Source organism: Orycteropus afer, unplaced genomic scaffold, assembly GCF_000298275.1.
Source record: "Orycteropus afer afer isolate SDZICR_OR568_19922 unplaced genomic scaffold, OryAfe1.0 scaffold00009, whole genome shotgun sequence".
Lineage (NCBI taxonomy): Eukaryota > Metazoa > Chordata > Mammalia > Tubulidentata > Orycteropodidae > Orycteropus > Orycteropus afer.
The window spans coordinates 6,663,329-6,688,745 of NW_006921596.1; the positions used below are offsets into that span (position 1 = coordinate 6,663,329).

General features: G+C 38.6%; 1 protein-coding gene across 1 annotated transcript in view; it reads right to left on the minus strand.

Moving 5' to 3' along the window:
- NETO2 (neuropilin and tolloid like 2) overlaps positions 1-25,417 on the minus strand; it is a 56,413-nt gene that overhangs the window by 13,722 nt on the left and 17,274 nt on the right. The window contains exons 3-7 of the mRNA XM_007947808.2: positions 24,492-24,632; positions 23,727-23,975; positions 19,547-19,570; positions 19,315-19,442; positions 3,677-3,905 (exon numbers count right to left, since the gene is read on the minus strand). Coding sequence (XP_007945999.1) covers positions 3,677-3,905; positions 19,315-19,442; positions 19,547-19,570; positions 23,727-23,975; positions 24,492-24,632 — 771 coding nt within the window. The remainder of the gene's footprint in view (positions 1-3,676; positions 3,906-19,314; positions 19,443-19,546; positions 19,571-23,726; positions 23,976-24,491; positions 24,633-25,417) is intronic.

The window sequence follows — 25,417 nt, forward strand, 5'->3', positions numbered from 1 at the left end:
GGCACATAACAACAACATGTCTACGGAAGTAGATTGCCCAATCTTCCTTCCAAGGAGTGGCTGATGGGTTTGAACCAGTAGGCTTTCTGCTTAGTAGTCAAATGCCTTAGGCACTATGCCACCAGAGCTCCCTCATACTTGATTAGTCATAATCTTATCAATTCTATCTCTTATCTTTACTGGCAGTGCTTCGCGTCAAACCTTTATAGTTTCCCATCTTGTCTATGGAAGCTGATTCCTAAAATAGTCTCTATGCCCCATCTAAAGCACAGCTCTCATTAAGACATTTTGTAGTACAAAATCCTTCAAAACTCTCCAAAGTCTATGTGGTAGTTAAGTTGCATGTCCACTTGGCTGGTGTGATAGTTGGAGCTGTGTGTCAACTTGGCTAGACCCAATTCTGTGTGGTTTAAGCAGTTGTGATGTGGGTTATTCCCATGATGGAATCTATGTATATGTTTTGAGAAGTCAATTGTTTGAAAGGAAGTTTCCCTAGGGCTGTGGCCTGCTTCCAACATATTTATGGACATTTGGGAAAAAAGACACTCTTCTGTGGATTGGGATCCTGGTGCACTGCCTACAACTCTCCATGAGTGAACAATCCACCATCCAGCCTGGAGATCTTGGATTCATCATTCGTTGGAGTCAATAGCTGGTATGCCTGCCAACCTTGAGCTTGTCAGCCCCTGCAGCTGCGTGAGTTGGGAAAAGCCTTGAGCTTGACATTTGATCCAAGAACTTGGGACTTGCCAGTTTGTATAAGTGTGTGAGCCATTTTCCTAAAATAAATTTCTCTTTCTCTATATGTATATATAAGCTTTACTGGTTTTGCTTCTCTAGAGAACCCAGCCTAACACAGCTGGATATGGTTATTTCCCATGATGAGACTGATAATCAATTCCATAGTGGAATCTACTGGAGCAGCTGAGTAGCTGCCTTAGGGATGTGGTCTCCTTCCAGTATATAAGGAGAAGTTTTGAGAAAGATCTCTGCATGTAGCCAAGTTGCCATTCAGTAGCCTGCTATGTATGGTTGCCTGCTGATCTTGGGACTGTTTCTGAACGTGAACTGGTGGCCTGCCGTGTTGTTCGATAATCTTGGGACTGTGCCATTGTCCTTGTTGGCCCTGTGTTTGTCAGCCTCAGCAGCCACCAGCTGCCTAAGTTAGAAGAAGCCTCCAGCTTCAGTGGGCTGGGAGCAAGAGGCAGAGCTGAAGTCTAGGTCAAGGGGCCTTCTACCCAGGCCCTAGAGCTGGCACTTTGAATTCAGACTTCTAGCCTCTAAATTGTAAGAGAATAAATCCCTGTTTGTTCAAGCCACACATTTTTTATATTTAGAGCTGCACGAACTCACTGCCCTCAAGTCAGATCCAACTCTTAGTGACGCCTCCTTGGGTTTCTGAGGTAGTAGCTCTACAGAAGTAGATTATCCAATCTTCCTTCAGAGGAGTGGCTGGTGAGTTTGAACCGCCAGCCTTCTGGGTTAGCGGTCAAATGCCTTAGGCACTGTAGCACCCTAGGGAACCAAAATAGTCTATAAATTAAAGTCTAAAGTTAGCCTTAAAGTCCTTCATATTCTGGCTTTAATCCACCTTTCTTGGCTCATTTCTTTCTGTTCCCTTAACAAATACTTGTGGCCCAAATTTGCTCTAGTTTTACGCCTTTGTTTATTTTATTGCTTCTGTTTGGAATAGGAAACTCAGTTAACATCTTTATCTTGTAAAATATATCTATCCTCAAGGATCACTCACTCCATAATGGATGCTATATGCCGGAAGTAAGTTGGGTATTCAACAAGACAGCACTTTATGCCCCAAATGGTCTTTATCATAGTCAGTCCTGTAGTGGTGTCATTTGCATATCTGCCACCTAACCCAAGGGATGGACCTTTAGTCCTGTAGGGCAAACACTGTTTGATCCATTTTTGTATCTTTATAGCATCAAGCATAGTACCTTGCATGATAAATGTTAAATAAATGCATGGATGGTAAGTAGGAAGGCTGGTTGGCTGAACTGGCTTTCAAATTGTAAATAGAAGAATTTAGCTATAATACAGCCTATATGTGCTCATATAATCGTAACTTTAACATATAATCTATGGAATAATATAATATCTTGAAATTATCAGTGAAGGAAATACTATTAATACCAAATTTCTCAAGAAAAATACCTGATATTTCATTGTTGACACTTTTATATTTATAAACTTTGAATTTGTACAAATCATATAGCCTGCTACTATCAGGATATGAAAACTAAAATATTTCTTCTGCAACAAGAGATAAGATATACCACTTATTTTTGGAAATATGTGCTGGGAACATTAACACAATTAGGTGTGGACAGTAATTTTCTATATACAAGAGATAAATCTGGGTAAAGGGCCAGTCAGAGAGGTTAATCAGCCCTATCCAAATATAGATTACAGTAAAGGCCATTCAAAAAAACATCAAACACATGATAATAATTTTGTAAGCAGTTTCTTGTCAAAGCTAACGTAATATGACCTGTATTTATGATAAACAATACACAAAACAAATTATTCAGAAGTACTGACAAGTCATTGTGCTTTAAGGAAAGAGGCAAAATAAAGGCAGCAGAACCAATTCTTTCTTCTGGGGGTTCGTTCCTCCCAATTACTGGGAATCTAAGGGAAGAATCCTAAAATCTGTCCTCAAAGTTTCTTCACTTTTAAGCTGGGTCAGGGAATATGAGCTATAATATCCTTTAATATGCAAAAATTCCCACATGCACATAAAATAGTAAAGATGCTTTTTAATAAAGAAAAACAAACCAGTTCATTAAAAAAGACACAACCCTTCTGGAAGGTATGTGGTGATACCTAAGTAAACTACACATGCATTTACTTTTTGACCTAGAAATCCCACTTATAGGAATCTACCCTGAGGATATACCTAAGTGCAATGTGGGACCCCAGATTGGATCCTGGACCAGGAAAAGGACATGTGTGGAAAAAAAAGGTTAAATTTAAATAAGGTCTATAGATTAGTTAATAGTATTGCATCAATGGAATGGTATATGGGAACTCTGTACTATTTTTACAAGTTTCTATATGTCTAAAATTATTTCAAAATAAAGTTAAAAGAAAAACAGGACATAGTCAGACTATCTAAATTTTTGATGACCACAGTCCAGTGGATTCCTAATTATTTATCTAATTGAATTAATACTGCTGACAATTATTTTTAATTTAGAAAATCTTGAGGGAAAATATTTTACACCTTTATAGTAAGATAGTGTTGCAATTTACGTGTCAACATGGTTTTTTTCACTGATGACAACAGCTACTTGAGAGCAGGGACCAAGTCTTAGTTGCTTCTTTATCCTCTGTGATGACCACACTGCCTCCCACCCCCCAAAAAAACAAATCCATTACTGTCAAGTAGATGTCAACTCATAGCAACAACTCTGTAGAATAAAGCAGTACTGTCCCATAGGGCTTCGAAGCCTGTAAAGCAGTCTGCCACATCTTTCTCCCTCAGAGTGGCTGGTGGATTGGAACTGCTGACCTTTCGATAAGCATCCAAGTGTTTAAGTGAGACCAGGGCTCTTTGTGATGGCCATAATCTTTGGCAAAAATAAATTCTCAGTATGTGTATTCTGAATGAATGAAAATTAAGTAAAATATCTCCATGTTATGGAAATTATTTACTTACGTTCTACAAAGGACGTAAAGAGCATTCTAAACCTGCTAAGCCGACTACCTTCATCTGCCCACATCCGTATTACTCCAACTCCTGTTTTAAGCATTACATCATTGGCCACGGTGCTACAAAACTTGGCTTTCAGATTTTCAATAGAACTGCTTCCATCATAGACTGCAACGAAGTTTCTTTTGCATTCATTTGAGTGCTCCATTTGATAATCTAGGAACCTCAAATAAATCTGAAACATTAAAACAAAAACACTGTTTTTAAAAAATAAACACTGATTTAAGTTTTTCTATTTCTCTTATCCAGTCATCATAGTAGACTGAGGAATGAGAACTGACAGAAAAAAATACAACAGATTAAATGCTGAATACTAAACATCTAAGCAGCATTGCCCAAGACTGATGGTCTGTTTCTTTGGTTGTCTTAATGGTGGAACAAAGCATTAAGGAATGTAAAGTCTGTGTTTTGTGTATAAAGAAAAGAAAACTTGGCTCCATGAGGGATGCACTATGTTTTACCTGTCTTCTTCTTTATAAAAGCAATTTCATGGTATCAACAAATTTGCAAAATAAAAGAATCACAACTCTATTATTCTAACAATCATTGAGACTAACTGGTAAGTTTCAGATTTTGTTTACTTTTTTAAAACCTAAATTTAATCATAAAATGCAAAAATGCATACATCCTGCTTTCCTTGTAACACATGAAAAATAGTTTCTTCCTACACACATACTCTTCAGTCATTCACGTGATGTTCTATCATTTTATTACCCACTATCCTTATTGCACATTTAAGCTGTTTAAAGATTCCACCTCATAAGCAAACAATTCAAAAGTTTCAAACAGAAAGAGCTGAACTGTAGAATCAAAGCAACCACTATTAGTATCCTTTCTGTATTTTGTATCCTTTTTCTTCAAATTTTATAGGCAGCCTGTGATCAGACATGCACTAAGTTATTTCTTAAAATACACTTGGCCCATTCTAATTTAAGATTTCCTTGTATTTTCTTTAGATTGTGGGCTGGGAAAGACTGTGAGCATGAATCTTTAAAATAATAATGAAGTTGTTGTTGTTACTTGCCGTCGAGTCGGACCCGACTCACAGCTACCCCTCCTTGGGTTTCTGAGGCAGTATCACTAAGGAAGTAGATTGCCCCCATCTTCCTTCCGAAGAGTGGCAGGTGGTTTTGTACCTCCAGCCTTTTTTTCAGCAGTCAGGTGCCTTAGGCACTAGGCCACCACAGCTCCTAGGTACTGGGTGGTCATTTATATTATAATTTCGTTCTCAAAGCCTTTGCCGTATTTCTTTGGATCTGTTCCATGCATCTGCAGCTCAGGGCTAAGTTCATTTGTTTCTTCATTTAGGTCCTAGTTCCTCTGGCAAGAGGACGGGGTTTTCCTTGGGATGTTAGTTGCTGCTGCAGCTGCTTTATCACAGGTTCATTACTGGTACTAGCCTTGGGTAAGACCCAAGGGAGGGGGAAAAAAAAAAAAGGACAGGGATCCCAACCCCACTCTTCAGTTTTCACAACCTGCTTGATATTAACTACAACCTTTTTTCTCAAAATTTCTAATGTCTTTGCCTGCTGTCCAGCTCCATGAATCATTCTGCCTTCAGCTTAAAACCAGGAGACAAAATAAAGGGAAAAAACTGAATCTCACCCCTTTTATGGGTCATTATTCAAGTTTTAACTTCCCTCTTCAATCTACTTGCTAATGTTTACTTTCAGACTCCTCATGTACATGCTTTTTGTATTTTGTCCAGAGGTTTTACTTGTCATTTGTAGGAAAGAGAGTCTACAGTGGGCTTACTCCATCTTAGCTGGTTCTGGAAGTCAAGAAGTTTATTTTAATGCAGTAAGATAGATTAATTTTATCTAGTTTGTATTTTGTTTATTTTTAGTAAACTTGTCATACAACTATTATTCTGCATTTTATTCTGCAAGTTTTAGTTTTGCTTTAGTATTAAAAACTGATATTGTATCAGGTCTAAGATAGAGATCTAACATTGACAGTCAATATACATGAATAATATAGATAAATAAATATATTTTTACAGTGTCAATTATCAGTAGTCTCGCTTCTTGATCTCAAATACTATCTTTGTTATATACCAAATTTCCATACATGTGTACTACATACATGTGTACTCTTGTATCAGGGTACTTTATTTAGTTTTATTAGTTTGCATATCCTAGGAACTCTGGTGGTGCAGTGCCTAAGGCATCTGACTGCTAAGCAGAAGGCTGGCAGTTCGAACTCGTCAGCTACCCCTCAGAAGGAAGACAGGCAATCAGTAGAGATATCACCTTGGAAATCCAAGGAAGGGTTGCTATCAGTTGGAACTGACTTAATGGCAGCGAGTTTAGTTTTTTGGTTTTATATCCTAGTGACAACTTCATACTTTCCAACTACCAAAACTTTATTATGCTTGGTAAAGGAGAAGGTTGGTGAGTAAGAGAAAGACCCTTAATGAGCTGGACTGACACAGTGGGTGCAACAATGAGCTCAAACACAGCAACAACTGTGAGGATGGCACAGAACCAGGTAGTGTTTTGTTCTGTTGAACATGGGATCATTATGACTCAGAACAACTCAACAGCACCTAACAATAATGTTTTTGTGATACTGAATCTTTATATCATAAAAATGATGTCTCTCCAATTTTTTAGGTCTATTTCTTTTAAAATGTCTTTCAATATAGTTTTATAATTTGCTCTCTAAAAGTCTTGTACATACTTTTATATTTACTCCTAGGTACCTTATGATTTCTATCACTCACCTGTCAATTTGTCATATTGTGGTGGCTTATGTGTTGCTGAAAGCTATGCTACTGATTTTTCAAACACCACAACAGTCACCACACTGGATATGTTTCAGTGGACAAATTTGCTACAAAAGACCTCTGTAAAGTGTTTAAGAGCAAAAATGTCACTTTGAAGACTAAGGTGCACCTGACTCACGCCATGGTATTTTCAACTGCCTCATATGCATGTGAAAGCTGGACAACAAATTAGGAAGATGGAAAAAGTAATGCATTTGAACTGTGGTGTTGCCAAAGAATATTAAAAATACCATGAAACAATTTTTTCCTGGAAAAAGTACAGTAGGATGTTCCTTAGAAGCAAGTATGGCCAGACTCTCACACACTTTGGTCATGTCATCAGAAAGGACCAATCCCTGAAGAAGGAAAGGATGTTTGGTAAAGTGGAGGGTCAACAAAAAAAGGGAAGACCTTCAATAAGATGGATTGACACAGTGGTTCCAACAATAGGCTCAAGTACAACAATGATTGTGAGGATGGTGCAGGACCAGTCAATGTTTCATTTTGTTGTATACAGGGTCTGTATGCATCAGAAACCAACTCAACGGCACCTAACAAAAACCTTATGATTTGTCCTTCTTGTTAAATGGTGTTTTAAAGTTTTATTTTCTCAATGCTTTTTGGTGGAGTACAGAGAAGAAAGTGGATAGCCTCATCCTTCTTCCCAGTCTGTCTTAGTCTGCAAGCTCCACTGAATCCTGTCCACCATGGGTGACCCGACTGGTATTTGAAATACTGGTGGCGTACCCTTCAGTCTCACAGCAACACACAGGCCTCCACAGTATGATAAACTGACAGATGAGTGGTGACAGAACCTCAGCAAGATGGACTGACAGTGGTTGCAACAATGGGCTCAAGCACAGCAAGGATTAGGAGGATGGCGCAGGACTGGGCAGTGTTTATCCTATTGTACACAGGGTCACTATTTATTGGTACAGACTCAACAGCATTTAACAACAACAGAAAAGGAACTGAATTTTATAACTGGTTAACTTTTTTCTTCTCTCATCTTGTTGTACTCACCAAGATTACTTAGCAACAATGGATAGTGAAAGTAGGCATTACTATCTTATTCCTGAGTTTACAGGAAGTGCTCCTAAAGTTCCACTATTCCAAGACTATGGTTCCTAGCTACCCTTCAGGGCTGGATCTGGACTCATTTCCATGGCTCAACTCTCAGCCAAACAACAGACAGGCCAATATGAGCTGAACAACTACACCAGAGAGATGAACTCCTTAGAACAGACAACTTGGAGATCAAAATGTCAGCACTTGTACAGGTAGAAAGGTAGGCAGGCAGGAACACATAGGGAAGGGGTAATCTCAGGGAGGTGGTGGGAGGAGAGCTTTCACATTGTGGGGATTGTAATCAGTGTCATGAAACAAAATGTATATGAGCTATTGGATATAAAATCAATCAGCTTTGTAAAATTTCAACCAAATTACAAAAAAATTAAAAAAAAAAAAAAGAAGAAGAAAAATAAATAAAGTTCCACTATCAATTATGGTACTTGTTATAGGTTTTCAGTAGATAATTTTCATTATTGTGAAGAAGTGTCCTTCTATGTTGGAGTTACTTTTTTAAAAAAAGGTTTTAAGTTTTGCTGAGTATTTTTTCTGTATATATTGAGATAAATGGACTTTCTCTTCTAATCTGTTAATCTGGTAAATTATGTTATTAGATTTTCTAATTTTAAACTATCTAAGGATTTCTGAAATAAAATTCACTTAGGTCATGTTTTCTAAAAACCATTTCAATGTTTCATTTACAACTGCTCAGTTTTTAACTTTGCATTGTATGAATGCTAGACACTACCAGCTGTCATCATCAAGTTCATTCCAGTTCATGGAGATCCATTTGTGCCAAAGCAGAAATGTGTTCCATAGGGTTTTCAATGGCTGATTTTTCAGAAGTAGATTGTCAGGGTTTCTTCTGAGTTATAAATGCTACTGGCTTACGGTTTTTTTTTCTCTCATCCAATCCTTAGTTGGTTTTGACAGAAAAGGCTGGAGAACATTGTCTATTTGGTTTTCTGAAATACTTTTATGTAACATGTTCCCTGAGCATTTGGTATAATGTAATCTGGCCAGTTTTCCTGTTACCTTACCTACAAAATCAATTTCTTTGAGTAAAGATTTGTTCAAGTATTCTACTTCTTTAATTTTTGTAAATGATACACACGTTGCAGTGTAGTAAATTACTTAATATGGCCCTTCTAGCTATCATCTTCCATTTTGCGATGTATTGTAAATGGTGCAGTGCCTAAGGCATTTGACTGCTAACCAGAAGGCTGGTGGTTCAAACCTACCAGCCACTCCTTCGAAGGAAGGTTGGGCAATCTACTTCTGGAGCATCGTTACCGCCCCGGAAACACAAGGAGGGGTCGCTATTAGTTGGATCCGACTTTATGGCAGTGAGTTTGGTTTTTATGCCTGTTGAAGGTGAAATGTATCTTGAGTCCTGCCTTGCTAGCGGGTGTGAGTCAAGTCACCAACCATTTTGTGATGTACTGTAAATCCTATTCTCTATGCCTCTTTAGGGTGGGATGTATCTTGAGTCCCACCTTGCTGGAGGGTGTGACTCAAGTCACCACCCTTAGCTTCTGTGAGGGTATATACAGAATGTTCTGGGAAAGTTTGCTCTCTCTTGCTGTGGTTCTGCATTTGGTTCGTCATCATCTCACCCCTGAACTTGAGACAGCAGCGGTCATCTGATATGCTGATTTGGGTTCGCCAACCTGTGCACGCCATGTGAATTGGGAGAAGCCTCCAGACCAGTGTACCCACAGACCTGGGATTTGCCAGCCTGCCAGCCTCCACCACCACCACGATGTGAGCTGTTTGCTTGGGAGTTTGTGAGTTCTATGAGACATTACAGTGAACTATAGGGAAGGGGTAACCACAGGGAGGTGGTGGGAGGAGAACTTTCACATTGTGGGGATTGTAATCAGTGTCATGAAACAAAATGAACTACAGAACCCTAAGACAGGAGGGAGATTATTGAGGGGAGAAGGAGGAGCTGATGTCAGATATTATGGAGTGGCATGGAAGTTTGGCAAAGCTGGACATTTGGGACATCTTTAACCTCCATCTCATAGGGACTACTAGCCTTATGATGATCTTTCTGAGAGAAATTATTCAAGCACACATACATACATACATACACACATATTTCAGGACCTAGTCTATTTGGTCTGTTTACAAACTTACTAAACCAAAAAAACAAACTGTCAAGTTGATTCTGACTCAGTGACATCCATTGGATTTCTGAGGCAGTACATCTTTATGGAAGCAGATTGCCCCTTCCCTGGAGCAGCTGGTGGGCTAGTGGTTAACAGTCAAATGCCTTAGGCACTACACCACCAAAGCGCCTTTACAGACTTACTAGCTAACAATTCTTCATGCTATCCTCTCATTATAGTCTAAAACACTTTTATTATGGAAACTCTCAAACATGCAAAAGTAGAGAAAATAGTGTTGAAAATCTCAACAATTATCTACTCACAACCAATCTTGGTTTATTTTCCCCAATTCTGTCACATATTATGAGATAAACTGCAGACATTACCTGTAATATTTCCATATGTATTGGTAAAGAGCTCTTAAAACAAATTTAAAAACCACAACACTATTATCATATTGTCAAACAAATTAATAATTTCTTAACATCAAATCTCAATGTTCAAATTTTCTACTGTCTATTAATGTCATTAGTTTTTTCCATTACCTTTTATAGTTTGTTTTGTTGAATTTACAAGTTCATTTGTCTTTTATGTCTATTTAAATCTGTAAGTTCTCTCTGTCATTTTTCCCCTTTGTTATGTATTTGTTAAAGAAAGATTCTGGTCACTTCTTTTAATTGGAAGCTTTACTTTACAGTTGGTTGGTCCTATAATACTTTTTAATTTCTGCTCTCATTGAAGTGATAAGGCTTTTCCATTTCTGATGTTATTTTTGGCTTTTTTCGCTACATCAATCTTGCTGAAGGTTTGTCTATTGTTATTATTCACAAAGAGCCATTTTTGGCTTTAGCTGAATCTTTTTGTATCTCACTTTCTCATTTCATTAATTTCTGCCCTTTTATTTTCTTTGTATTATTTACTGTTGTTCTTTTAACTTCTCTGAGTTTAATTTTAGCACCTTGTTTAAAAAATTCTAAAGGAAGCATTTATGCTCATAAATTCTCTCATAGCATACTTTAGCTGCATCTCACAAATTTTGATTTGTAGTATTTTCATTAATTATTGAGTCCCAAATTTATTCAAACGGATCTATTAATTAGGGAGGTAAATAAAATTACCCACTGTAATTGTAGGTTTGTTAATTTTCCCTGGAAATTGTAAATGTATTGTACATCTTGAGGCTTTGTCAATACAAAACTTTATAAATTATTATATTCCCCTGGTGGAGTGCTATTGTAGCACAGCTCCTCAACTCTGGTATTCTTTTTCAATTTTTCATTTTCAACTTTTCTTACACTTACCCTGTAAACAGAATTATCTTTGGATTTTATTGTAGCATTTGGTTCATTTTTTCTTTTTGTTCAGGATTTTCTCATTATTTTTTTTTTCCTTTTACACAAATGCTTACAGCAGTCTTATTCATGGTAGTATAGTGTAGAAGACAGAAATCCAAATGTTCTTCAAAGGTAAATGAATAAACAAATAACGGTCTACTCATACAATGTAATACTACTCAGCAAAGAACTACTGACAACACCTAACAATTTGATGAATCTCAAAAACATGCTGAGTGAAAGAAATCTGATACAAGAGTACTATTATTTTACTTATATGAAATTCTAGAATAAGCACACTTTCTCTACTGTGATAGTAGCTTAAAGGCTACCTGGGGTTGGAGTGGATTGACTGGAAAATGGCACAGGGACATTTTTAGGGTAATAAACATGTGATTTATCACGACTGCAGTGGCAGTAACATGGGGGTATTTATAAACACTCAAACCTCACACTTTAAATGGATGTTTTACTATATAAAAATGGTCTGACAATACCTACTTCTACACCACTTAAAAATCTCTGGTAATGATTCTTCCAGAAGACGAAGTACTATATATCCTTTCCAAATTACTGCTTCCTCAAACCTCTGAGGGTTGCTGGAATTTAAGAACTCAAAACACGCCCCCATGGGAAAGAAACGGCTTTTTTCTCATTTTAAAACTGCTTGTTCTGAGTAACATGCTAAACAAAAAAAAAAAAAAGCCAAACTCACTGCTGTCAAGTCGACTCAACTCATAGCGACTGACCCCTCCTTGGGTTTCCAAGGCGGTATCTCTATGGAAGTAGATCGCCCAATCCTCCTTCCAAGGAGCAGCTGGTGGGTTTGAACCATCAGCCTTCTGGTTAGCAGTCAAATGCCTTAGGCACTACACCACCAGAGCTACTGAGTAACATTTCAAGAAAAGAAATTCAGAGGCAAAAACTAATGGTTTTGCTTGGCAGTTTTCCACTGCGTTAAACACGTTGCTTGATTTTTAAGAGCCTGCCAAGAGGGACCTGTCATGGTTTCTGGTCTCTGCACACAGGGTTCCCCCTCCCAGATCATTCTTCGCTAGCTGATAAGTGTCTATTCATCTTCCTGACCCATTCTAATATCACCTCCTCTGTGACATCTTTCTAGATTCTCCTGGCCAAGTTAGTAACTTCTTTGTCTATGGTACCACACACCTTAAACACATTTCTATTTCAACTCCTAACTCATATTGTGATCTTTCTATCTTCCCCACTAAACTCTGTGTGACTTCAGAATGTCTGGTACCTTACTCATCTCTGCTTTCCCCCTATCTAGCACTGGTCCCTGTAGATATCAACTCATTCTCAGTGATAAACAAGCCAGAGAGTAGGGATGGTGACAGATGAATTGCATTTAATCATTTTTCTCCCACCAGGACAGGAAAAAACTATGTAATTCCTAGAAATTTCATGCATCTTGAATGGAATTCAAAGATTCAGTGATAACTAAATCAAGACATTAGTCTCCCAAACAAGTGATGTTATGGGTATGGCCTAAAGGCAATAAATAGGAGGAACCCTCATCTCACAATGGCTACTGCCTGCAGCTTCTGAGTCATGTAGGGACAGAAGATACCACAGGGCTAAGGAAAGACATACTGCTAACGGAATAACAGATTATACTGCTAGAAAACACACTTAGGAACTTAAAAAAACAGCAGTATAGTAAGGACAGAGAGGTGTCAATTACACATAGTTTTTTTTTTTTAATTGCCTTTGTGCTAGGCACAGGACATACAAATGAATTAGGCATGGTAACTGTCCTCCAGGAATACACAGCACAATGAGACTGTGTATAAAACATTATTCAGACATACCACAGTAAGTAACAGAGGTGGGCATTGACCATGGAGGCATAGGAGAAGGAACCCTGACTAAAGCCTGAGGGAAAAGTTCTTTGACACAATGCCTGAGATGAGTCTTGAATAATGAGTAGGAGTTAATGACGTGAGGTGGAAGAGGCCCTTCAAACAAGGACAAAGGCCAGGGCGTAGGAGATAGGTTGGTGGAGGTGACTAATAAGTAGTGTTGCTGGAGCACCAACTCTGTAGCAGGGAGTTAAGTGCTGGGAGATGAGGCTGAAGCAGCAGAAGCCTCAGGATGCATGCTAGGGAGCTTGGATTTCATCCAAAGGACAACAAGGACCAGTCACTGGCTTTAATAAGAAACTGTCACTCTCCAACCTGCCCTTCTGATAAACCTAAATTAGCTAAGTGACATTCTTCTAACAACTAAGATTAGACACATCACTTCACTGAGAGGGATATAACTCAAGGATGACTGCAACTATGAAATAAAACACAGAAACCTTCTCTTGACCTGTCCTCTGCTCCCAATGTTCCAGCTCAGAGTCAGCTGTAAACTCACATGGCTCTCTTGAGGCCAAGCATTCATGGCTGAGGAAAAGCACTGATGTGTAGCACCATTGCAAAGTAGTGCGGGTGATGCCCATTCCAAAAGCAGCACCATCTGTGACTTTGGGAAACTGATGCATGCGAATCTTGAGAGCCATATGGATTATAACTCATAACACTCATTCCCAAGCATCACTTGAGTTGAGAACAATTGTAAGTTATCTGTATGCTCTCCCTGATGCACAGACTTCTCACCCAAACATATAGGAGCTTTATTCGAGTCAAATCCCTCCTGGTGAACACCCTGATTGTTTTTAAAGCTTGTGGTGGGACTAAAATCTTTTTCATACTGACCACACTCACAGTTTCTCTTCAGCATGAACCTTCTGATGCTGGATGAAGTCTGAACTCTGAATGAAGCCTTTTCCACAATGGCTGCACTGTAGGGCTTTTCTCCTGTATTAGTAATCTGATGTAGCAGCAATTTTGAGTGTTGAAAGAAGGCTTTCCCACAGTCTTTACATTCAAAGGGTTTCTCACAACTGTATATTTTCTGACGTTCAGTAAGATGAGCTTTCTGGAGAAAGGCTTTGCCACATTCTTTACACTCATGTGCTTTCTCTAGTGTGAATTTTCTGGTGTCAAAAAAGGTATGGGCTCAAAAAGAAGTCCTTCCCACATTCATTCATAGAGGTTTTTCTCCACTGTGAATTCACTGATGCCGAGTGAAACTGGATGTCTGGTTGAAGCATTTTCCACATTCATTATGTACATAGGGTCTTTCTCCTGTATGAATTCTTTGATGCTGAATAAGCTTTGAACTCCAAATAAAGGCTTTCCCACATTCACTGCACTCAAAAGGTCTCTTTGCAGTGTAGATTCTCTGATGCTCAATCAGGTCCAACTGATGCTAGAAGGTCTTTCCATGTTCTTTGCATTCGTATCGTTCCACTTCTGTATGAATCTGGCAATGGCAGATGAAGCTTGAGTTCCGAATGAAACTTTCCACACTCATTACATTCACAGAGTCTTTCTCCCATGTAAATCATTTGGTGGTGAATGAATAACGAACTCTGACTTCCACATTCTTCGCATTCGTAAGGTCTCTCTTGGGTGTGAACTCTCTGATGTTGAATAAGATCTGAGCTGTGACAGAAGCCTTTCCCACACTGAGTACATTTGAATGTTTAACACTTCTCCCCTATGCACTTTCTGATGCTCAGTCAGACTGCAATAGTGTATGAAGTTTTTTCTACACACGTTCCATGCAGAGTTGTTCTCCAGTGTGAATTCTCTGATGCTTAATAAGATATGAACTCTGGCTGAAGCCTTTCCCACAGTGATCACAAGTGTAATTTCTCCCCAGCATGAGAAAGCTGATGCTTAATTCTGTCTGAAGGAAACGTGAAGCTTTTGCCACAAGTGTCACATTAATGGGTTTCCCCTTCGAGAGGCTCCCTCTGAAGTATGAGGAAGCTGGAGTTCAGAATCAGGCTTCTCCCTTATTACACATCTGGGCTATCTCTCTCATCTGGATTTTCCAATGGGGAACTGATAGCAGCCTGAAACTTGCTTCCTCAGAGGGTGAATTCCTCAGGCTCTGCCCTCCTGGGTTCCCAAGGAGCACCCCTAGTCTGGGTTCAGGGACTACCCCATACTCGGGGGCCGACACTCCATCCCTGGAGATTTTTCTGACATCATCTTATGTGAATTTTCATCCTCAGAAATTCAGGCTTTTGAATCCCCTTTGTGTCACCAATTGCTAGTTGAGCATCGGTAACGTATTCAGCTGTAGGGTGCAGACCGACCTCTAATGTATGAAACTTTTCTGACACTCAGTGAATCCCAGATGGTGCCAGGTAACACCTACTTACAAGCCTAATCCCCCAACATCTGGGAAGGAAAACTCAAAAGATTGTCAAAAAAAAAAAAAAAAAAATCAAGACATACTCTCCTAGTGACATACAAAATCATGGTCCTATTGCCCTTGCACTGTTCTTCATTCTTTCAACTCCTCCTTCCCTCCATACCCAGCTTTACTCCCATGGTCTATGATATGACTTTTAGTCACATATCATAATCATACTCTTGCATTTAATCCCAACACCTTAGCCTTTTTTTCCTCTATCACATATCTGTGACAAAAACTCAAATTTGGTGAAATTCAACTTGTTCCTACTGTCTGCACTGTTGCAGACTGAGCTCTTTTTAAATCATAACTTGTTGTCTAATGGGGCTTGAGAGCTGCCAAAAGCCTCCGCTGCCTCGGTTCTCCAGTGTTGCTGTCACAGAGATACCACAAACAGGTGGCTTACCAAACAGAAATGTATTCTCTCACGTCAGGAGGCTAGAAGTCCAAGTTAACAGCGCCAGCTCTAAGCGAAGGCTTTCTCCCTCAATGGGCTCTGGAGGAAGGTCTTTGTCTCCTTTCAACATCTGTGGGGCTGTTGTTCCTTAGAGATCTAAATATGTCTTGGCATCAATCTTCCCCTGGGTCTAAGAGGTTCTCAGTGTAGGGACCATAGGTCCAAAGGATGCACACACTCAGGTCTTGGCTCTTCTTCCACAGTGGTAGTCAGATCCCTCCCTGTCTGCTTGTTTCTCTCTCCTTTTATCTCCTGGTGACCAGTGGCAGAGAGATGTCATGGGCCCAGGAGACACCACCAGCCACAGGCCCTGCAGCCAGCTGCCCTAACACTGCAGCTGGAAGTCAGGATTTTCTCAGTTTTGACCTTCCTAAATGACAATGTTGTTGAAATGGAATTTTAGAATGCTAGTTATTTTTTCTCAGTACTTTGAAGACATTATTCTATTGTTCTCTGGCTTCTATTTTGTTATTGAGGATTGGTGTCAATCTTAGTATCATTCTTTGTAGGGAATTTCTCTTTTCTCTCTAGTTGCTTTAAAAATTATGTCTTTGTCTCTGGTGTCCAACATAACTAGATGGCAGTTAAAAATACTTTTTTTCCACTACTTGGGAGTCATTCTGTGCATTCTTGAAAACGTTCTTAATATACTGCCTCTCTCTACCAGTGTTACATTCTGGATAATTTCCTCAAATCTGTCTTTCAATAACCATATTTTTCACTTGTGTAAGTTCTACTTGGTTACATTCTAAGTGTGCCTGGTCTTTTTTCATCTCATCTTTCTGATTCCTTCTTGTAAGCAGGTTTTTACATATAAAGTCTCAAGAAGACCCCACTATGAACCCCAATCCTCACCTCTACCCCAAGTCCAATCCCAGAAAGACAAGTTTCTTTGTCATCATCTCTGCTAAGGGGAGATTTTTTCTTATCTACCTTTTCATGGCAAGCATCTAACTTTGATAGTTCCAGCTTTATGTGAGGGAGTCTCACAAAGGTCACATGAATTCCAGGCTTTTTTTATTTTCCTATCTCAGCGTTAGGTATTAAAACAAAGCTCCTGGGTGTCTGTCTATCCCTGGGCAGCCAAAATTACTGAGATCAGTAAGGCTATTCATACCATTAATTTTGTTTACTTCTCTGGTTTAGTTATCTCTCTTCATTTCTAGTCCATAAGAATTATCTTTTTCTTTGAAGCTCACCTTTCCTTTTAAAAGGTATTTGGTACATTTTATCTTCCATCTCTAGTAGTTTGGTTGCTAACTAAAAGATTGGTGGTTGATGTCCACCCAAAGGTACCTCAGAAGAAAAGGCTGGTGTGATAGTTAACTTTGTGTGTCAACTTGGCTAGGCCTGGTTGAGTTGCTGGGCAGTTGGATGTAGTATTCTCCATGATGAGACTGGTAATCAACTCCATGGTGGAATCTACTGTGAGTAGCTGAGTAGCTGCCTTAGGGATGTGGTCTGTTTCCTGTATATAAGAAACAGCTTTGATAATGGTCTCTAGCTTATAGCGTGCTTGAACCCCTTAAGTAATCATGTCATTGTTCAGCATCCTGCTATGCTCTGACAACCTTGGACTTTCAATGGACTTGAATTAATGGCCTGCCGTGTAGTTTGGTAACAACAGGACTGTGCCTTTTTACTTGTCAACCTTGGTCTTGTCAGCCTCAGCAGCCAGCAGCTGTCTGAGTGAAGACAAGCCTCTAGCTTCAGTGGGCTAGGAGTAGGAAGCAGAGCTGAAGCTCAAGGTTGAGGGGCTTTCATTCGAGTCCCTAGAACCTGGCACCTTGAACTTGGACTTCAAGCCTCCAAACTATAAGAGAATAAATTCGTTTGTTCAAGCCATCCCATTTGTGGTATATTCCTGTCAGAGCAGCACTAGGTAACCAGAACAGCTGGTGATCTACTTCTGAAAAATCTGCCACTGAAAACTCTTTGGAGTGCAGATATACTCCTATACACACAGGGTAGTTGAGTTGGAATTTATGCAACAGCAATAGATATATTATAATTCATCATATTACCTTAACTGTAAATCTAATTTTAATGATTTGTTCAAGGTATATTCTCCCCACCCTTACACCCTCTTATCTCTACACACACACACACACAAGTGCGCGTGCACATACACACACAAATTAGAAGTAGTTAGCAATTGTGGTTCAGTGAATTACTTAATATGAGTCTTCTAGCCATGGTTCTTGTGACTCCCACCAGATGACTCAGTGGAACTATGCAAATGTGAGGTGTTTGTGGCTCTCCCAAAGGGACTGGATAGCTCACTAATAATGTAAATAAGGTACATTGTACCCTTATGGGGGTGGGAGCTTGGATATAAGGTATATGGAAACTTAACATGAGAATATTGGTCAGTTTCATCATTCTGCTAGGCTTAAAATGAGCCATCCCAGAGGCAGAAAGGGGGCTCTCACTACCCTTAAGAAACAAGAACCATCCTTGCACCTGAGAACCCTGTGCTGGACCTCCTTGACCTGGGAGGCAGAGAGATGGCAGAGAGACAGTAGCAGCAGCAACAAGACACCAGCATGAGACAGAGTGGTGGGCTTTCTGGCCCATGGGGTAAGAAAGCTGGGTGCCCTCATCAGGAAGGAGGCTTGCTGGTGGAGTGGAGTGCGTCTCTGAGTACCTATTAGCAAAGCTAAAAGAATTTTGTAACAATTACCAATGTAGGGTAGAGGCCAAGGCTAGAGAGAAGTGTGCCTGCTTACAAAGGCTGAGAAGAAGCTATCCTGATTGAAGAATTGTATCCTGAGTTGTTTCTGATCCTGAATTATACCTGTTACTTCCCTAATAAACCCCATAATCATAAATATTGTCTGTGAGTTCTGTGCGGCCATTGCAACAAATTCTTGAACAAACAGAGAAGTAGAAAGTGCCATGGGAGGGACAGTTGGTGTCAGAATTGGTAAAAATGCTGGAGAGTGGTGGCATGTCTGACCTTCTACCTCACAGCAATCAACCTTGGGTTGCTGACATTCATTTTGATTCTCTCTCCCCCTGCTGAAGTTAAAGGAGGTCACATGACACCTCCCCCACACCCTTTTTGCAATGATCCATTTCAATCTGTCAGAGTAATTTAAAAACAGTCTTCCCTGTAGTATTTTCTAATAAAAATTCTATCCAATTAGTAGAGAACATGGTAGGAACCCAGAACCAATACTCAACATAGTTCTGTTTGGTTTTGACAATGCAATCCAGCTCTGCGACCTTTGGCAAGACATTTTAACCTCTTGGTGGCCTGTTTTTCCTCCCCATGAAAAGGTTTATGAATCTATGATCATACTGATCAATAACTGCACTCACAAATTAGCAATCTACAAATTTCAAAAGCCTTAATATATGTGTGATACTCCTTAAATTTATATATTACATTGTCTATAACAATGCTGGAACCTTATTAGTAGGTGTTTAGGGAAGTGACCAAATAAATCTTAGTTGTAATATCAGTTTATATAATCAATAAATATTTGCAATGAACCAAAATAACACACTATACAAATCATATCTTAGTATGTTCTCTGAAATTATTCAATACATAACAATACCTTAGCTTTTGGAGTAGCTTTAATTGTCCATATGCAATCAACTGCTTGGCCAGGCTTTGTTTTTTCTTCTTGTTCTACCTGACTAGAACGCACTATTCCATCAGCTCCTGAGAGCTCAAACTGGCAATCTAGAAAGAATGAATGAATGATGTTCAAAGGAAAATAAGACTAATCAAAAACACTATGAGAAAAAAGAGGTAATATACTAAACCTGGGATGGGATTTAAAATACCTCCTAGGTAAGTAAAGTCTGGATCTGTAAAAGAAAAAAGAAGAAAATCATTGGCATTGAGAATTTTAGAGGTACGCCAAGGCTTTACACCTTAAGTTATGCCTACGCTCCACTTAAGAGCGTTACAAAAGGAAACAGCTTTCAGTGATGTAAAATACACACTGATTATTTACGAGTATATCCAAGCTACTCATTTGTACCAAAACCAAACAAACTCACTCACTGCCATTAAGTCAATTCCGACTCATAGTAACCCCCGCTACGTTTCCAAGCCTGTAAATCTTTACAAAAGCAGACTGTCTCATCTTTCTTCCACACAGCAACTGGTGGGTTCAAACCACCAATCTTTTGGTTAGCAGCTAAATGCCTTAAGCACTACACCACCAGAGCTCCTTCTCATATGTAAGATCAATGCTTATGTAATAATTAATTATTCTGTCATTAATTCATAATTTATTTATGCTACTTGAAAACTCACATCAACTCACTGTCAAAAGCAGCAGGTGTTGTATTCCAGTGAGTGTTTTTTTTTTTTTTCCTTTTAAACTGCTCAGGTATTTTATTCTTATTAACTGAAGTAATTGATACTTTGGTGTCATAAAGACACAAAATCTGGTGTATAAATCAGATCTTTGAAAATAAGTTTACAGTACTTGAAAGAGAAAAATAGGCCATGCAAAACAATACTCTCTCATGTCAATAATATTTTTAAATATTAAAAAGCACAGTCAGGAAACTTTTTATGGTCATGACAATAATGTCCAGAGGATTACATAATATCTCATTTTAAAGATGGGGAAACTGAGTCAAAGGGAGATTAAGTGGTTTTCTTAGATCAGACAGTGGCAAAGCCAATACTGGATTCTTATTCTCTACACATCTCCACTTCAGAAATTTTCCCACTCTACTATTTTGTCTTCATAATGTGGGTAAGGATCTCAAAACTTCACCATGATAATTATGTCAAAATAAGTATGTAATGAATAATTAGTCTAAGGCAAAACATGGCTATTTCTGATCTTAAAAACATGCTTATAAAGTAAGCGTTGTCTAGGTATTGGTAAATCAGGAAGAAACCTATTAACAATGGTGAGAAATCATCATTTTTGTGTGAAATTCTCTAAGCTTCTGATGGTATTTGTGGAGGGAGAGATTCTTAATGGATTATTACTTCCTGGAAATAACTGGGATAATTACGGTAACTTCAATGCAAAAATGACATAGATAGATAGCTGCTGTACAATATTCTAAAATTCTTGCCCAGGTATGAAGAAAGTCTGATTCTCTACTCAATGCTGTTTTAAGTTTCTCTTTGACAATTCTCTGCAAAAAACCTAAAGTGATATTAGTTGTCTCTTTTATAAAGGTTGTTTTTTCTTAAAAAAAAAAACAAAAAAAAACTCACTGCCATTGAGTAGATTTCAACTCACAGTGACCCCCACTGGGTTTCTGAGGCTGGAGAAAAAAAAGGGGAAGTAGATTGCCCAGTATTCCTTCCACAGAGTATCTGGTGGGTCTGAACCACTGGCCTTCTGGTTAGCAGCCAAATGCCTTATCTACTATGCCAAGGTTAGGTTTACTTTATTAAGTTAAAAAAGAGCAATCCCTGAGACTTATTCTAATTAAATTAACATTTAAAAGACAAATTTCAAGTTTTGAAAATATTACATTTTTGCCACTAAAGAAACATTTTTAAATTCCCATAATATATTTACTGACAGGTAAAGTATTTTTTATGTTGTTCAGGAATTAAAAGCAGGTAATAAGGCTATATATATAGTGTCATCCTAGTTTTGTCAAATAAAAATACTCACAGAAAAACTTCTGAAGGGATACACACCAAAATGTTAACACTGATTTTATATATATAGGGGTGAGATTATGGATAATTTCTTTTTTATTTCCATGTGTTTGGATTTTTTTGAAAATTAAATTCATCATGTCAAAAAAAAAAAGTGAAAAGATAATATAATTTTTATACAAAATTAATTTTCATCTTGCTCCATTTTGTAAGCTCTTTACGTATAGGAAAAATAACTCATACGTCATTGTGCTTCTCCTTTAGGGATATGTACATATTCTTATATTGGACAGGGCTTTGTAGTTTCATCAAAGTGTTTTTACATATCCCAGGGTAGGTAAGGCAGATAAAATAGGCTGGATGATGGTCCCCAAAAGATATGTCCATGTCCTAATCCCTGGAACCTGTGAATATTACCCTACATGGTAGAGTGAGTTTTACCTTACATGATAAAAGATGTCATTAATTAAGAGTTTTGAGGACAGGACAGAGAGACACAGAAGGCAATTTGATGATGGAGGCAGAGGTGGGAGTGATGCAGCCACAGGGCCCAGGGATGTGGAGTAGCCACTAAAAGCTGGAAGAAGGAAACAGATTCTGCCCCAGAGTCCCTGCAAGGAATATGGTCCTCCTGGATTTTGGACATCAGGCTGCCAGCACTGTGAGAGAGTAAAGTTCTGATGTTTTAAGCTCCAAGGTTGTGGTAATTTATTACTGCGGCCTCAGGAAATAAATACAGCACATACTTTCTTACAGCTAATCGTCTTACAGCTATTAAGTGGCAGAGAAAGGATTTAAAAACCCAGATTTTTTGCTTCCAAGTACAGACTAGTATTCTTTGTAATGCTCAGTATTTTCTAGAGACAAGTTATTCAAATGAGTAGCCAATTCAATCAATGCAATAAGAAAATCAGCCAAAATCATTTTTGGTAGGGATTATGAAAACAAGAAAATTGGCTGGGTGATTTTTCAAATGTATTTATCTTGGTATTACTGGCCTTATGTATACTGCCTTAAAATAAAAATATCTAAGTAGAAGTGGTAACACCATCTAGGTAAGTTTCAAAGTTGAAGTGTTATGGTTCTATTTCTAATTTTGTTCATTCTTTTGCTTGTTCATGGATCAATTTTCTTTTCATCTTGCTAATTTTTTTAAGGCCTTGATTTTTTTTTTTTTTAATTGTGATTTGGGTGAAGGTTTACAGAGCAAATTCACTTTCCATACAGCTGTTCACATATACTTTGTCTCATGACATTGACCACAGTTTACCACAATGCAACAGCTCCCCTCCTCCCCACAGTTATCTCTTCCCAGTGTCCATCCCTCCACGGGCTCCTGTCCCCTGAGCTGTCTCCCTGTGCATAAGCAGCCCTTCTTTCTCCAATGATTGTTCTCTCCAAGGAGTGTATCTACTTGAGATAAAGGTTCAACTCATATGCCTGTATTTTGTTTGGCTGGAAACCACGGGTCCACACCACACGGGTTCAATTCCAGATCTGAAGGGCAGCTACGGGCCATAGCCTCAGTGGTTCCACCAAGCTCTATCGAACCAGCAAATCTGGTCCCTTCCCCTTTTTTTTTCTCCAAATGATTCTGAAGTTTGTTCCACATTGTTCTCCCTCTCTATCAAGGATCTCCTACGTAGATTCCCTTCCAAGTGGATGACAGTGGTAGCCGGGCACCATCTAGTTCTTCTGGTCTCATAGTCGTATAGGTTGCAGATCTGATTGTGTACCAGTCACTAGGACTGATTGTTTCCATGAATTTTGGTTTTCTTCATTCTTCTTTGCTCTGGACGAGGAGAGACCCATCGTTGCATCTAGATGGCAGCTTGCTAGCTTTTGAGATCCCAGTCGCTACTCGCCAAAGTAGGAGGTGGAACAATGTTTTATATAGTATGTTATGCCAATTGAGCTTGATGTCCCCTGTGACTATTGTCCCAAGCCCGCAGGTTCAACTACTCGGTCCCTCTGGGTAGCTGGCTGTGACCAAGCCGAGACCACATCCTTGCCCCTTGTCAGCTCTACTATACACCTGGGAATTCTGATCATTCACATAAACTTATAGGACCATTGTCTGCCAACCCTATATATGTTCTTGGATACACTCCCCATTTCATAGACATACCTAATCGTTCAGCCTGTCCCATCTATCCACCCATATACCCATGTTAGCCTTCACTGACAGCGCAGTACTGTATGTACAAAAGTGTTCATATTTGTTGTCTGTACCTCCCATGTACCTCTCTCTGTCTTTCTCATCCTCAATGCTAAGGCCTTGATTTTATTAGCCTGACCAAAATTCTGTTTTCAAACCCTAAGATTCTAAAATCATAGTGTGAGATACATAACCAACTGGAAAGATAATTTATCCTTTACCTGGAATAAATGAATATTTTGCTCGAAATCCCAGTCCTTCTAGTTCTTCATCAGAACTAAACTTAATCCACATGAATCTCCCTGTTGATCTAATTAATGGAGGGCTTTTCACACCACAGTAACGAGCTATAAGTGGAGAGAAACCAAATGGCCCATCTCGAACTTCCAAGTGATCAAACCGACACTCAAATGATGGTTCTATATAATAATGTTCATCAAAGGTCAACTCTATTCTTTGCCGTGGAGCAGCTGAAAAAAAGAGAGCAAGCACATCAGGACAACACAAACAAGAAAAAATATAAATGTATTGATAAAAATGAAAAAAACAAAGCACTACTACATAGATGAGAATAATGATGAGAATTGTAAATAAAAAAGTCATAATAAATATTACATTTTACATGAATGGTAACGTTGACCTTCCTAAAAGTACGATAATCTTTCCCTTTGGCATCTGTTGCACTCAATAAAGGGTGCCAGTAAGTTTAAGAAAATTTCTTAAGAGAAAAATTTTCATATGCACTAGTTGAATTAAACTCTTAAGAGATTCAAACCATTCTTAGGAGAGTCAAAATTCCTAATTAATTTCAACTACTATTCTGTTAATGTAGCCAATATTCAGGAGTATTTAAAACTACTAGAGTATAATTCATAAGCATATTTAAATTTTACTCAAACTGGCTTAACTAGAATACTTTACTAATATAATTAATTTTACAATAAATTAAAAATTCATCCAACAAAAGACAGAAATATGTCAAATACCTTCCAAAATGTAGATACATTCCTTGTTTGGTGGATATGAGTCAGGATAATTTGGGGACGCAAAATGACCTCCATTGCTGGTTCGAACCCAAATGCCACACTGTGTTACAGGAATGTGCTTGATTCCAATATTTTGTCCATCTTAGGGAAAAACAGCATTTAAAGCATTAATGGCAGCCATAGAAGATAGTATTCCTCTCTTTTCCCAAGAACTTCCCCAAACAACTGTCCATTGTATAGTAGAAAGGTATTTTTATAAGAACAAATTTAGCACAACAAATTCAATATAGCAAAAGTAAAAGAAAGAAGAGTGCATGCTGCGCTGGCTTGAAGAGTTTGCAACTAGAGACAAATTTACAATGCAAGAGAATGGGTAAATAAAATGCTCAGATTTTACAAGAACAAAACCATATGGGAAAATATAATTAAGTCAATAAAATTCAGTTCCACCATAACAAGAAAAGAATCCTCCGTGAACATCTGCCTCTTTGCCATGAGACCAGGAGAACTGGATAGTGCCCAGCTACCATTACTCAACATTTTTAATCAAAGATTCTAAAGAAGAATCCTGATCAAAAGGTGGAAAATGTAGAACAGAATTTTAAATCCTCATGAACTCCACACTTTCTGAAGCCATGGAGGCTAGACGAACCCTTGAAATTATTACCTGGAAATAATCTTTAAACCTTAAACCAAAAATATCTCCTGAGGTCTTCTTAAAATCAAAAACACCAAACCCACTGCCATCGATTCTGACTCACAGTGACCTATACAGGACAGAGCAGAACTTCCCCATAGGGAATCCAAGGCAATATGTATTTAAGGAAGCAGACTGACTCATCTTTCTCTCAGGGAGTGGCTGGTGGGTCTGAACCAATTATCTGGTTAGCAGCCAAATGTTTTAACCACTGTACCACCAGAGCTCC